General features: G+C 39.2%; 1 protein-coding gene across 1 annotated transcript in view; it reads right to left on the bottom strand.

Moving 5' to 3' along the window:
* Positions 1-731: 731 nt before the first annotated feature.
* Positions 732-16,034, bottom strand: part of SYNE1 (spectrin repeat containing nuclear envelope protein 1) — a 259,224-nt gene continuing 243,921 nt past the window's right edge. The window contains exons 141-146 of the mRNA XM_054162702.1: positions 14,043-14,243; positions 13,571-13,699; positions 13,051-13,263; positions 12,015-12,107; positions 10,121-10,179; positions 732-2,827 (exon numbers count right to left, since the gene is read on the bottom strand). Coding sequence (XP_054018677.1) covers positions 2,587-2,827; positions 10,121-10,179; positions 12,015-12,107; positions 13,051-13,263; positions 13,571-13,699; positions 14,043-14,243 — 936 coding nt within the window. The 3' untranslated portion in view covers positions 732-2,586. The remainder of the gene's footprint in view (positions 2,828-10,120; positions 10,180-12,014; positions 12,108-13,050; positions 13,264-13,570; positions 13,700-14,042; positions 14,244-16,034) is intronic.

Genomic DNA, 16,034 nt, shown 5'->3' with positions numbered 1-16,034 from the left:
CTAACTCTATTTATGGAATTAATTATGAAATGTTCACATCAGTTTTTCCCTGTCTGTTCAACCAGCTTCATCTCCTCTTCTCTGGAAGTTCATCACTTTCTCTAACTCCGTAGACTAAACATTTAAAGATCTGACAGAAAATAAAAGGACATGACCATCATGAACAAGATGGAACCATTCCCCCTCCACTTCACTCCCCTGTGAGTTTGAGTGAGGTGTACAAATTCTGCTTTCCTTCTGCAGAAGACTTGCTGCTCTTCCCTAGGTGTCAGAGGAGTGGGGAACACATCCAAACAATCAATGGAAGCAGGGGCTACAGAGTGGCAAAATAGCCAGTAAAATTCAAATGACAGGTTCCAATCCAAAGCACGTCAGGTGCTACCCTGCACAATTTTCATAAAGTACTTTATTAATTGCATCTGACAATTAAAACTGAGCACTCTACCTTGCACTCCTCCTTCCCTCCTAACCAACTCTTTTCTAACCTCTCCTTGCCTCTCACTTAGTTTTTAAACACTATAAGAAGGGAACACAGGTCTCAACTGTGACTTTTTTCTTTGTTCCTTCAAAAGAATGCTCTTCCACACGTTGATACTCACAGGCCTTTAGATAAAATCTACTTCCATGAGATTATTAATAGCTGGCTGGAAAAGAGGAGACAAAGTCAGGCTGAGACCCTTGATTTCACTAAATTAGTCTTTTTAATCTTTGCTATACACTTTTTTTTTTTTTTTTTAAGAGAACAAAAATATCTTGCAACAAAAAATTAACCACCAGAACAGAAGGAAACTAAGCTTTGGAAAGGTTACATACTTGTGCAAGTTCAAATCTGACTCTTGGACATTGAAGATATGTTGTTGACATACAAAATCCCTTTCGGGAAAATGTTAACCTTACACTTACCTGGAAAGGAAGTTTTATTTTGGCTCCTCCAAATGCTGGAGTTCAGCTTGTGGTACTCTAGCTCTGAACACCTTCCTCTCATACCATTTCAAATGATGACATCCCAGAATAATCCTATGCAACAGCCATGAATGTGCTTGTATTTTCTTCCAGCTTTTTAAATATTTCTGTTATTTAGGCCAATATATTCTAAGTACAAACATGTAACTTACAGGAAAAAAAAATCACATTGTGTGTCATGGCTTAAAACCACCCAAACCTAAGGAAGAGCAATAACTTTGAGCCATGCTCTCTGATTTTTCAGAATTGAAAAGAATCCTGTTTGGGCTGAGTTCTGGTTTGACTGAGCAAAGTGTCTGCCACTGCTCAGACTGCAACATTTCTGGAAAATTTGTGAGTTTTCAATTTGTTTTGTTTTCCTACTATTTTGCTTATGTTTTGGGCATATTCCACTACAGTAACTATTGGCATACCATAAACATCTATCTTGGTATTAAGCCACCAGGGAGAATTATTAAGAAGTTTCCAGTACACCAAGGGGAAAAAAAAAATCTGCTTAGTGAGGACTGGTACAACCTCAACTGCCAAAGGGTCCACATGAGTGCATACACACACACACAGAGAAACATGGGTTTCAAGAAGCAGCTTGAGATAAAAAACCTGAAATAACCAATCAGTTCAAATTACGCACAGCTTTCAATATTAGCACAACTTCTTAACATGATACGTTCTCTCTCTCTGCCATTGTAGAGTTTTCCAGATCTTCTCATTCAAACATGGACCTAATACTGTTGATTTGATACAGCATTTTAAAATTCTTTTTAGAAGTGCAGCATATGTAAATATTCTGGGTTTTTTTTTTTTTTTATACTATACATATCCCATTCTAAACTTAGAGGTTTCGATAGTCATTAAAAAGCACGTAGACAAAATATTTTATGGTATCTATAATAAATGCAAAGAAATCAATACAAACAAAACTTGGCTTAGCAAACTGTACATACATAAATATGTTCTTTGTTTTTCAACTTGACATTCAACATTTCTCTTCATAAAACCATTTACGATTTATTACATCCATGTTTTTTTTTTAACCTTAAAAAAGTGCTTCTCAGATTTACACCTTGTGCATCCAAAGCAAAAGCTAGATCATCATGCCCGAAACAGAAACCATGGGGAATAATACATCACCATACAAGATCCTTTAAAATCATATGTTACAAATGCTCTAAACTTTTTTTAGCACTGGTTATTTTGTATACTGTAGATACTGAGAGGGTATTTAACAAAGACTGGCTAATGGCTCATTTAGAGCAGCACACAGAAAAGGATCTACAGTATCAAGTCCTTGGTTATGCATAGTACAGGGCAATGACCTGGATATAAAGTGGCTAAAAGATCCAGAATGCTGGACAGAAGGACATTTCCTGGTCCTCCTAGTCACATCCTCCTTAGTACCCAGGATGCAAGTATTGAAATGATGCTACTCAGGTAATATGTTGTGCAGTTTGATACTGATACACTGATGCATTACTAGCTGAATGCCAGCTGCGAATGATACGGACACTGTGGTGGCCATGGCAGGTAGGTAAACCTGCCACACTGAAGCCTGTCACCCTTTAAAACCATCCTGCCTTCCAGCTAGCACTCCAGCAAGGTCACTCACTCTCTCACAGGTCTCATTCATAATGGAGGTGGACCATTCATGTATTTTAGCATGGGGTGGAAAGAGCGAGCAAAGTTGTTTGCCATAGCACAGCTGTAGTCCTCCTCGGTCATTGGCACCAGGCAAGCTAGCCCGATCAGGAGCAGCAAGAGGAGCTGAAGTGGCAGAGCAGCTCTGAGGACTCTGAGGAAGAAGGATGGGCGCTGCCATGCTGGCCCGGTCTCAGAAGGGGAGGAACCTGAGCCACTTCTTCTGGACCTGAGAAAAGAGGATGGGCAAATGAATACACTCAAACCTTACTGCAACAGAGGTCGCCCTTGAGCACTCAGCCTTCCCTGAAGGCTGGTTTCCAATTTGCACAGACTTCAATTTACAATTGCAGAGGTACTGTTCATCCAACATGCCACTTCCCTAGCACTCTAGGGACACTCCATATTTCTAGACTGGGTAGGAAAACACCAGATGATCACAACAGAATGGGCTTTGTGGTTTCACAGCCCCTTTGTCAGTTATGGGGAAGACTCTCCACTTAAAGCACTGTGCTCCAGAGAAGGAGAACATAAAGATGGGGCACACCTCTCATATGTTCAATGAACACTGTCTGAAAAGGAAGCCTCCTCATTTAAAATGGCAGTTGCATTTGGTTTCCAGAATTTTCTACATCAATTTCTGTATATTGTATCCACAAGGGTATAAAGGGGCAGTCAAGCTTCAATTAATTAACACACCAATATGCAGGCACGATGATTCATTTTCTACAAAGTACACTGTATTTTGCATCTTGCACTGGATCAGCAGTTAAAATCTATCTGTTCAACTGGCTTAACACCATCACCTTCCTAATGATTTTCTCCCTCATGCCTATGGATCTGACTTGAAAATGGCACATACCTATCACATGTCTATGGGAGAGCTGAGACCTTACACAAACATTTCCAAAGAGACACTTTGAATTAAGTGCAAGAAATCAAATCTACTTTTTAATGAAGGATAAAGACATAGATATCTTATTTTCCTTTTTAAATGAAACTTTCAGAGATCTAATATACAGATGATCACTTTTAAATGACTGAAAAGAGTAATGATGCAAATTAAAATCTGATGGTCTCAATGTGGTAATTAAATGGCATGGAAAAGTGCTGAATTCTAGCACTAGCCAAAAATGGAATAACTTGTAGTGTTCAAATAATTTTCTTCAAGAACATTTACATTAAAACATTAGGTCATGGATTTTCTCTTAGATGTGATGCTATAAAACATCCACATGGCTCCCATGATTGTGAAGCTCCAGAAAAATATCTACAGTTAGCTAAGTTTTAAGAGGGGAAAAATATCAGAAAGGTGGATTTAGTCTCATCTTGAGGGTGTGGGAGATCAGACTTGTTCACTGAGGTCAAATGCTCCCCAGTAAAGCAAGTAAAGAGTGATGGTCCTGTAGTGTCTCCTTGCCTTCCCTTTGTCCTTTTGATCCCATCTCACAGATAAATCTGAACCAATGTCAGAAAGCATGCAAACCCCAAAATATCAGCTTCAAAACCATGCCAGGCTGGGCAAGGGTCCCCTTCTCACATGTTCAGAAGAAAAATCATTTTTATGATTGAGATTATTCTTACTGTCTTGCTCATATATGGGTTTCATCTCATTGTGGCGGAGGACCAACGGATACATGAACACACACACACACACACACACACGTTAAATGATTAACTCGACCTAAATATTCCAGGAAGGAGCGATGATCAAACCACAGACCACATGTTTGAATTCATCTTATTGTACCCTGGATGCAAAGCTGCTTATCGCATAATGTAAGATCACATATTATAAAGCACACTGAAAGGATATGGCACATTTAACAGCATCAGAGCATTCCATATTAAAGTTCAATTAGTTCAGGATGTCTACTGTCTCAGAATGCCAAGACAGGAAGTTAATGGAGTGAAGTGGGAACAAAGGGAACAGGGAATGCTTAATTACTTTCCAAGCATTTGATTGCACAGTCTACCCTGTTTACAAGGCTCTCATTGTACAAATATTGTTAATCCTAATCCAAAAGGGCCACATTTCTGCACTTGGTAACTGTTGTTTGACCATGAGCAAAGTCTGAAGAAGAGAGGTCTGTGTAAGATGCATGGCTGATCTCAAGCAGGAATATGGACATTTTTTCAAACATTAAAATAGTTCATTGTGAAGTTCTTCAGAATGCTTTTTGTACAGTGAAGTAGGGTGTTGAAGAATAGTTTCTAACGCTGCATGAAAACAATTAAAGAAGCAAATAATGACACTATGAAAACATCTTCAGTGGCGGGATTCTAAAAAGTTCAAATGCGGTAATGCCCATGTTTATTGCCAGTTAGCCTCTTTAATCTACATAATTGGATGAAAAATGGAATGGCTCATCTTAGAGCATTTTAATGGATTTGGGAAGGAGAGGTGGTTAAAAATACATTGTTAATAAAAAAGACTCACTGTTCATAAGCACCAGAACTCCAGTTTACTCCAGCAAGAAAAAGGAAAGCTGAAGTACTGCAGGCCACTCTGCAGAAAAATCTCATTTATTTTTCTTGTGCTTGCATCTTTACCTTTAGCTCCACTGTTTGTCACACTGCCCCCTGTTTAAGGAGGGAAGGAAGTAAGGCCATCTGCCACTCACTTCATACACAATTCATACTAACTAGATAAAAAGGAGAGGCACAGCTGCAGATCTGGCCAACAGTAAGCTTGTTTATGTCAAGAAATCTCATAAATTAACGTAAGAAGTGCAAGCAATAGTTGGCCTTACCTTGGGAGTTTGTAATATAGTGAAATTGGGACTCTTTCCTAAGCATTTCAAGAGAGAAGAAGCTAATTTACCAGCCTACAGACTGGACAGGAAAAATGAACTTTAATTTCTGTTCAGATGAGTACCTTCTTATAAAGATGACTGGCATTTTTTAGAAGTTTTTTTTTTTTCTCTTTAATTTCCAAGAGAAGTAGGTTGAAATAATCTATCTGCACTGCAGTAAACATCTGAAAGATTATAACAGAAGAATTTACCATTCAAGCAAAGCTGATGAGAACAAATACAGTGAGTCTAATAGGAAAGTGACTAATGGCATGCAGACAACAGGCTTACATTGAAAGAGGTGCTGCTAGGATAGTAGGATGCTATTACTGGAGTTAATCAAGGATGAGTTTTGATTTGCTCCTTATGAAAAGAAAATGACATAAAATATCAACTCAGAAAATTTAATCTGCATGACACAGAAGTTCAAAGTCTGTGCAATTATAAATTAGGACTGACTTCTTGCACAGAAAAAAACAGTGCGCGAATCCAAAAGGTTTTAAAAGCAGCTAAAAGACTCTAAAATTATAAAAAGGAATAGAATAGAATGGAATAGAATAGAATAGACCAGACCTTCAAGATCATCAAGTCCAACCCATCACCCAATACCATCTAATCAACTAAACCATGGCACCAAGTGCCTCATTCAGTCTCTTCTTAAACACCTCCAGTGATGGTGACTGTGATTATAGGACATAAGCAATAAAAATGTCTGCTATAAATTTGAAAGTTCAGACTCAGACAATAAAGAAGATAATCTACAGCTGTTTGACATAGGATAATCATAAACAATAATGGGGCTTGTAAGTAGCTGTGAAAAGGGATAAAAATTAAAAAATATATTTCAGTTCAAGATTTCCATAGGAGAATAGGGTAGTTTTAATGATGAGGCACTAGTGAGATCTCACCTGGGGCAGTTTGTATCATTTTGGTTAACATACTTCTGGAAGATGTATTAAAACTTACACAAGCTTAGAGGAGTCAAAAGAATGGAGTATTTATCCTATGAAGAGAATAAAGAGCTGAGCTTACCAATACAAAACATGAGAGATACTGAAACTAACCTTTATAAATTCATGCTGAACAGCCAGAAGAGTGAACAGTTGTTGCAATAAAGGTTAATGTTGGCACAAACCCAAATTACTGGATCTAGTCATCAATATAGTCAAGACAGAAATTATTATACCTCCAGATAATAAAATAAATTTGGTAACAAACTTCTAATAGATTTTCTTGTTCCCCCTGCCTTCTAATTTTTTAAGATGGAATTTGCTAGAGTTATGAAGGTAAGGGTATAAACCTCTGCCCACAACAGCAGACAACAACTCCTCTTGGTGGTCTAAGAGACTCTGGGAGCAATCGTGTTTTGCTGTGTTCTTACTTTGATTCTCTCCCTATCTCTCAGCATTGTATTACCCCAACCTCAGATTGGCTGATCCTGTAAAGAAGAAGAATATGTCCATACTAATGGAAGTTAAATATGAAGTTTAAGTAACAAGCTCTAAGTGAGAACATGGGAGATAACTGAGAGAAGGACCATGACGAGCTCAAACCTTGTGTTTCAGTTATTGCGTCACAAAGACTGCTGTTTCACATCCAAAGGCCTGGCGAGTTCTGTGGCCTGGTCTGCTCCAGGACCACAAATGACCTTTTAAGGATCCACTGCTCATTAGGAGGGGTGTAAGGAAAGCAGGAAATGGAGAGTGGCACGGTGGCACCAAGACTTGAATAGAGCTGCTCAAGAGAGACAAGGTCAACATCCCTGAGCAAACTGAACCACTATTTTAATCTTTCTAACATTTTGATCACTTGGAAAAAATACACAGGCACAGATCCAGGTATACATTTTTGACACCTCTATTAAACTGATGAAGAAAGAGCAGCTGGTTCTTGGATTTGCTTTTCCCACTTAGCATAGAATTATGAATAACTTTCAAATGACCCTGTAGTTGAATCCCCAACATAACATAGAATACATAGAATACATAGAATAAACCAGGTTGGAAGAGACCTTCAAGATCATCGCGTCCAACCCATCAACCAATCCAACACCGCCCAAGCAACTAACCCACAGCACCAAGTACCCCGTCAAGTCTTCTCCTAAAAACCTCCAGTGATGGCGACTCCACCACCTCCCCAGGCAGCCCATTCCAATGTGCAATCACTCTTTCTGTATAGAACTTTTTTCTAACATCCAGCCTGAATCTCCCCTGGCGCAGCCTGAGACTGTGTCCTCTTGTTCTGGTACTGCTTGCCTGGGAGAAGAGACCAACATCCGTCTGTCTACAACCTCCCTTCAGGTAGTTGTAGAGAGTAATAAGGTCACCCCTGAGTCTCCTCTTCTCCAGGCTAAGCAACCCCAGCTCCCTCAGCCTCTCCTCGTAGGGCTTATGTTCCAAACCCCTCCAAACATCTAGTCTAAGTTTGTATCTTGCTCAGCATCACACTATGGATGCTTGTCTTTTAACTGGGATAATAGGGAAGGTAAAAATTGCACTTTTTACTCACCAAACATGGGCCCTCTAATTTTTAAGTGAACTTTCCTTCACAACCTCCTGTGTGACAAACCTTTTAAAACTGACTTTAGTTCTTCCATACACTAAACTCTAACAGGATTTGCTGGTCCAGTGCAAGATCAAACACAAAGTACTCTGATCAGAGGCATGTCAAAATATTAAAGAACACAGTGACAGCTTGTACTGCTTTATCAGTTAAAACCACATTATACATCAACCACAACCTGTCTGGCTTGCGCATTTGATTAAGTTTCCTATTCAGTAGTGACTCATTCGTATTCCATGCTTGTCTGAATGACAAATTGAACATTGTGTTGTACTGCTCCAAGATGTGTTAATAAACAGTGCTTGAAAGATCTGATCTGAAAGGTGCCGCACCAATGCCGCTGCTAGAATAGAGGCTGGTCTCGAAGCGGCAAAGCTCTGCTAGCTGCAGTTTGAGCAAGGGGCTCACATCGACAACTAGAAACCTTCTCAAAAGGTTCATAGAAGTGGTCTGACTACACAGGAAAGCAGAAGAGCGCACACAATACATTTCTGAGTGTAACACTGCTAGTGCAATCACCCTGATCTGCCAAAGACGTCCTCTGTGACTCCTATCTGTTAATGGCTGTAGAATAAAGCCCCACTCTTCCCTTATCTCAGTCCCTTCAAGAAACAAAGTGCCAAGCTTCACAGCAGACTCAAGTTAGAAAAAATATTTTTCTCCATTCGACAGAAACAGACCTATTGTCTGTGTGGTTTCCTTGTGTTTCAAATAATAATCATAATAAAAAATCCCCCCAAATAAGGCAGATTCTTAGGGCCAATGGAAGCAGTGAAAGATACTCTTCTGTTTGTGTGTGGTTTTGTAGCTAAGCCACTTTACTCACAGTCATTAAGTACACATGTAAAGAAAACTTTTAGAAGAAGTATTTAAGTAAATATCTACATGGTAAGCAGTTTTATGCTTTCTTTATACATAAGAATAAATTTGCTGAATAAAGCCTTGATTTTGCTCATGAAAAAAATAATTCTCTTCAGATATCTTTTGTCTGCTTGGTTATTACCCAACTGCTATATAAAATCTAATACTGCCTTCTTTCTAACATCAAATCCTCTACTTTAACAGGAATTATTTTAAAATTAATTAATTTTCAATATATAGAGAACAAAGTAGACTTAGGAGTTAACTATAAAAACAAATACATTTTTCACCGTGCTTCCTGATTATTTTAGGTGTTGCAACATGTAAGGTACTGAAATAGCAAAAGATGTGCTCTTGATACACATTGCCCTGTTCATTTACTTTTGTGGGTTTTCTTAACTCCATAACTCCAGAGGCTCGTGAACTCATCAGTGAAAGAGTGAAGGTACAAACATCACACCGACAACAACAAAGAATGCGAAGCATTGTTCAACTGCAGAGATGACAGGTTGCTGGTGACAAGGTGGAAAGCAGAAAGCTGTAGCTGCAAGCCTGCTCTCTACTGGTCAGACAGAGATAAGAAAGTACCGCTCCCAGAGCAAAACATGGATGCAAGCACTTGGCAAGTCATGGCAGTGTTAGCATGTTAAATTGCAGTTGTCTTAGGAGGGGAGAGAAAGTGACCCAGTCTCAAAATCCTAACACCCTGACTTTTAATTTTGAGTTTTAAGTTTTGAAAACCCACAAACTGAACGAAACATTTCAGGGGGAAAAACAAACAAACAAACACATAAACAAACAAACAAAAAAAGAAAAAGAAAAAAAGAAAAAAGCAAGCAAGCAAAGGAAGTTAGTATGTCTCATCCAGATCTGTGGGTTTTGTGAATTCTAGAATATGGTATTGGCCTATTATCTGTCTTAATTTAATATCTAGATGTAAAGAGGATGATAAAAAGTGTTTGCCATGAACCTACTAGTATTTCTGTTAAATCATACCACAACAAAATAATCCTAAAATATGATGAGTGTAAACACCCACTCACTCTGATCAGCCACAAGAAAAATAAATGTTGATTACATGTCATCCTGTAGATGTTCAAGGATTAGCCACTACTTCTATTTAACAGAGAATTTGAAGTCATTGAGAGCTCCTTTTGCCAAACCATTAACAAAATGTTAAATTTTCACTTGTTCAAGTACTGGCCACCTGACGGAGTCAGCGCGGACACAGAGGACTCACGGCCAATTTCCATCATCCTCTTGGCGTTCTAGAACAGAGTGCGGAAACCAGGAGAATAAGGTACCTGCTATGTGGACTGCTGACAGAGGGTCCAGGCTGTGAGAGACTACATTTGCCCCGTGGCTGTTTGCAATGAATAGGGGGTAAAGAAAGAAGAATGTTCAGTCCAGGCAAATAAAGACAAGCTACTGATGAAACTAAATTAAAAGTGCAGCAAAGGAAACGTAACAAAAAAAAGTAATAAATCAAATTAAGTGACCAATACTCATGAACCAAGGAAACTGGCTTTTCTTTGCACCTAACTGAGTATGGAAATGATTGGAACATACACAGTGAACATGAAAATAACAGTTTAGTCATTATGTTTATGAATAGCTCTGGAATCTTTTAAAAAATCGCTAGAAATTTGGCTCAAATAATTTACAACATGAAATAGAAAAAAAAAAAAGAGTGGAATATGGGCAAATACAAATATTTCAAAATGTAAATGCAGTAAAATTTATATTCTCAAGGAAAAGTGATCCAGGGGTCTCCTTTGATGAGTCTGGCCTCTTGTCCACTCCTTTCCTTCCCACAATTTTGAAGGCCAAATAACTGTAGGTGCATTCCTGCACTCACAACTATTTGCTGGAATATCTAATGCAGTTAAATTATTATAATTCTGATTGTATCTTTGGTATTAGCATTTATTTATTTAGCATCAGTACATCTGGCACTGAAATTCTAAACAGCATCACTTCAGTCTCCAAAATTGTGGGTGCAAATACCCAGTAGTTTGAAAACCAGACCCTAAGGAATCATACAATTTATTATGGAGAAAAATAGGCACATACATAGACACCAGAAGGTAGACAAATGCTTATTAAAATGTTAAGATGAAACATATTATGACTGTACATGCTCTTTAGACAAAGAGTTTATGGCAAAATACTTCTCCATTTCCTGTAATGGTCAAGCATGCTCCAGTTACATCTGGGATATCAGAGCTTTTATTATGTATTTAAGTTTAAATTTAGAAGATAAAAGCATTGAACTCAAAAATAAAACATTAAGGGTTATATTCTTTCTCTGTTTGAAAAGCCAGTATTCCTTTACATTCTCATACTAGCATCTAAAAGAAAACTAGTGAATGTAAAGACATTAAAAATAAAAAACAATCAATTTCAAGAGCCTTAAAGTTAATCAAGACAGAACTAAGAGGCTTTACAAAGTGCAAATGAACAAAACCCAAAAAAACCCAAAAAACAACAAAACCAACCTGATTGTTTATAGAAATAAGGAAAAAAAGCAAAAGTAATCAACCAACAGAATTGCAGAAAAAGACAAAATAATTGCAGTTCCTTTTTGGGCTCAGAGTATGGAAGTGTTAAGTACTAGGCATGTATTACTATATTTCTTGAATTTTGTGCCAGCGATGCAAACAGACAACTCTCAAGAGTTGCCATCGTAGCCACTGCTTAGGTCCTGTGCAACTAGCTGCTTTGAATAATGTTTTATGCCCTTCAGCTCTACTTAGCTATTCATCCAAAGTCTCAATAAGACCATCTGCAACCTTCATCAGAAATGACAAAAAAGCCAACCAGCCACCCTTATTGAGATTCTCGATGAAGCAGCTCTGAAGAGAAGGCCAAACAGAAATGGAGGACTGATCGTATCAGACAAGACTAGACTTTGGGGTGCTGCCATCACTAGAGCAAAATACAAGAGACACGACATGCCATACCATGGTAAATCAACCACACTGACAGCCCTGGTGTTTGATAGTATTTGCTACTTCTGATTTCATGCAGGATGGGATATGCAGCAGGGCTGGGGAAAGCAGCTGTGTTTTGTTCTTGTTTATGCCATTCTCTTTCCTACTGAGTGAGAAGGGGGGACTTCCAGCTGGCTAGAGGTACTTCAGACATCTAAATCTCCCACTCAGGGGGTGGCACAAAATATATATTACGTGACATTACCGGTCTCTGTCTGCTTGGAGTGCTTCTTCCAGATACAGGACTCACTGATCCTGATGTGTCTAATTCATCAGCAGAGGACCATGAGGACAACTCCTAAAGTTCAGAAAGAATGGAGCTCAGAAAACACACCAATTAGCTGTTCAGGTGAGCAAACTAAAAAAACCCTCCAAAGTAAATGAAATCCCAGCAGATCTAGTTCCAAAATACATAAACGTTGAATTTTGTTAGCAAATTTCTTAAGACTAAAGCATTACATGTTTTCTACATTGTGGTTGGACCTGAAGGAAAAACAAACAGATAATTAAAACTTAAGTGCTTTAGGTGACCCATTTTCCACCAAAGACAACACAGGGGAAAAAACAGATGCCCTTTGTTGGCCTGTAATTATGATAAGAAGTTTTATGTGAACAGGTGAAAATTCATTAGAAGGAGGAAAGAGATGAATTTTCATGCTGTATGCACTCTGTTAATCCAAACCTTTAAACAAAGTTAACTAAAGGAGAATCTTGAAATGTTTACTTTATACCCACCACTGTTGGCAAAGATGTATGCATACATGATAACCTGAAAAGATTTGGAGTACAGTTCAAAGCACTGAGAGATTGGTTGAGCTATCACAATTTATTTCATGATATTGTTTTTCTCTTCAACAGAGTGAGAATTATTTTCCTTTCCAGTGACAACTGACACACTATAATTTTCAGTACTGCAACCAGAATAATTATCTCACATACTTTGCCACTTGACTGAATCTGTAATGGCAGGATAAACAAATTGAGATGTTCAATACTTATTGCTACACCAAACAGCAACCCCCCAAAAAACCTGAATTAAAAAAAAAAAGCACACCATATCACAGAAGAGATACCTACATAATGAAATGCAAGGTCATTTTCTGATGTTCAAGATTACATGTGTGTCACCTTGCTAAGCACTGTAAAGAACTGAAACAGTGCAGCCAATAGCATTGATCAAGTCAGTCAAAACAGGGGGAAATGTATCCTCAACAAATAGCAAGAAATAAGACATGACTCACCAGCTGACTACTTGAAATGTCTAGCATTTTCTCCAGGTCTTTAATATGACGTGTGACCTCTTTCAAGAGAAGCTTCAGTCTGTTTCCAATGACATGCACCTTCTCTTTGGCTTCAAGACAGTCCTTGCCTTCAGCATTGACGAGCAATTGGCAGGACATATCTTGCAGTAATGCCACCTTCAGTTGAGACTCCAGCAGTTCACGTCTGATTTGCTGTTGCCAAGGCAAGCACCAGATTAAAAAAGCTAGAACTCACAAAACTGGACATTTCAAATTAATGAAATGGAATGAAAAGAGAAGCAATAAAGTTTTCTCATCTGACAGGAAGATAAGACTGCGGTTGCCTGAAATCATAAATAACAGCTTAAGCTAGTAGCAGAAGTGAGAAGTGTTCCCTATCAAAGTATAGGTTTTCCAGTTGTGTGTTAGCATGAAATATACAAAGCTAACCCACAAGATAACGATATATCTGATTAGGCAGTGATCTTTTTGGGAAGGAAGGGGGTGATTACAACTCTACCATTAGAAGTCTTCGATGATCCTGCAGTATTTCTGAGTCCAAGTTTGGATTGATGGGCACAATCTCATTTTTCCTTCTGTCAATATTCTCTAACCAAAGCAGTAAACCATGGCTCATTTCATGGAAATCCTGCAAATGATGAGTGATGATGTTAACAGCATAGCAGAAAATTCCAGTCATATTCAAAATTCTTAGTTTAACCTATGATAGGTCCTACTGGCTAAATAACATTACTTACAAGGAAGTGTAGAATATTAGATTACTATTCCAGAGACAACAAATTTAGAAAATCTTGAGCTGGAAGCACATGTATCAGGTGCTGCAAGAGTATCTTCCGGAAAACACACACCGAACCTGAATGTTGGCTAGCATGGGCAAGTTTCAGATTGAACAATGTGCGCATCAAAAACATACATGATTTACATTTTTTATATGTAGGGAGCTAACAATTTAAAATAAGCACAATACAGACCTGGCACTGCATTAATGCATCCTGCAATGAGCAGCGCCAGTCTTCGATAGTACCGCACACATGATCCCAGGACACATTCATCTGAGACAGGCGCTCCTGAAGCTTCTTGCTCTCTTCGCTGTCAGATTGAGTGAACTCTGAGCTGCACAGATTGATCGATAAGATGATTGCTTTTCGGTTGTCAATCGCTTTCTGCAGCTCCTTGATGATAAGACAAAGTAGGATGGAGGAAGAAAGGATGTGAATTAATAAAAAGTGACATACAGAAGAACCAAGCAGAGAAGGCACCACAAGAAGCCAGTGATTTGCCATCAGCAACTGAAGAATGGTACCTTACAGTAACAGCCCCTTTACTCTCGATACGAGATTTCTGTGCTCACTCTGTGACTCTGCAAATGTTCACTCTAACATCTACTAAAATTTTACTATGTGTAAGCTAGAACAAGCCAATTAAACTTGTAAAGTATTAAAAGCCTGAACTCATAGTTGAATTTTAAAGACCTGGCTCATCTTTCAGATATTTTAAAGGCAGAGTTGGCCCAACAAAATTTAAAAGAGATGTAGGACAATTGCACTTTAGTTCACAATAAAACCTTAGCCTTCACTTCTCAGTTTTTCGATAAAGATCAACACGTTTTCAAGTGGAAAATGCTGTCAACAGTATTTCAAAATAAAAGCTTTTGCTGGAGGTAAAGGAAACATACTAGGGTATAAACAACTTTATTTCTAAAAGCAAGATGTGTACAAAACCTCTGATTTGTTTACACTGGAGGCCACAAAAGAAACCCCACCTCTTTTGATTTGGAGGGCATTAATGGGCATTCCAAGAGTGGGTGAGATAAGAACAGGATTCTTATGAAATGCCTCCTTCTCCATCTACTTTATAGCATTTACTTAAAAGTCTCATGTCACAGTGACCTTTGTAGTACTTATAGCAGCTATATTTGGATTCCAGTGAATATCAGCATTAATATTCTTTAGATGGATCACTGTCGGAAATAGTCTTTACTGTGCATCCACTTCATTTGTAGCGTGGAGCACAGTGCGTTTTGACATTGGCTCCCATAGTTTTTTGCTTAAGTTTACAAAATGCTAGTAATTGAAAGTGAAGTCGCGGACCATCACATCTGAAGATTCTTATAGCTGTAAAATATCCAGGAGAGATCACAAAGGCAGCATTCAGATCTTCTCCCTATCGTAGTGCTGTGTTTTGCTGTAGTAGCTGGAACAGCCAGCATGGATTTAGGAAGGGCAGGTCCTGCCTGACCAACCTGATCTCCTATGATCAGGTGACTGCCTGGTGGACGTGGGGAAGGCTGTGGATGTAGTCAACCTAGACTTCAGCAAGGCCTTTGACAGCATCCCCCATAGCAAACTCCTGGCCGAGCTGTCAGCCTGTGGCTTGGACAGCAGCACTCTGCACTGGGTTAGGAAGTGGCTGGAGGGCCGAGCCCAGAGAGTGGTGGTGAATGGTGCCACATCCAGCTGGCAGCCAGTCACTAGTGGTGTGCCACAGGGGTCAGTGCTGGGCCCCAAGCTCTTTAATATCTTTATCGATGATCTGGATGAGGGCATCGAGTCCATCATCAGTAAGTTTGCAGACAACACCAAGCTGGGGTCAGGTGTGTTGATCTGTTAAGAGGGTAGGAGAGCTCTGCAGAGGGACCTTGACAAACTGGACAGATGGACAGAATCCAACGGTATGAGATTTAACACATCCAAGTGCTGGGTTCTGCACATTGGCCACAGCAACCCCATGCAGTGCTACAGGCTGGGGTCAGAGTGGCTGGAGAGCACCCAGGCAGAGAGGGACCTGGGGGTACTGGTTGATAGTAGGCTGAACATGAGCCAGCAGTGTGCCCAGGTAGCCAAGAAGGCCAATGGCATCCTGGCCTGTATCAGGAATAGTGTGGCCAGCAGGAGCAGGGAGGTCATTCTGCCCCTGTACACAGCACTGGTTAGGCCACACCTTGAGTGCTGTGTCTAGTTCTG

The sequence above is a fragment of the Dryobates pubescens genome, chromosome 6 (genome assembly GCF_014839835.1).
Source record: "Dryobates pubescens isolate bDryPub1 chromosome 6, bDryPub1.pri, whole genome shotgun sequence".
Taxonomy (NCBI): Eukaryota; Metazoa; Chordata; class Aves; order Piciformes; family Picidae; genus Dryobates; species Dryobates pubescens.
Note: the sequence above shows the minus strand (reverse complement) of the source record. Positions and strands in the feature narration are given on the sequence as shown.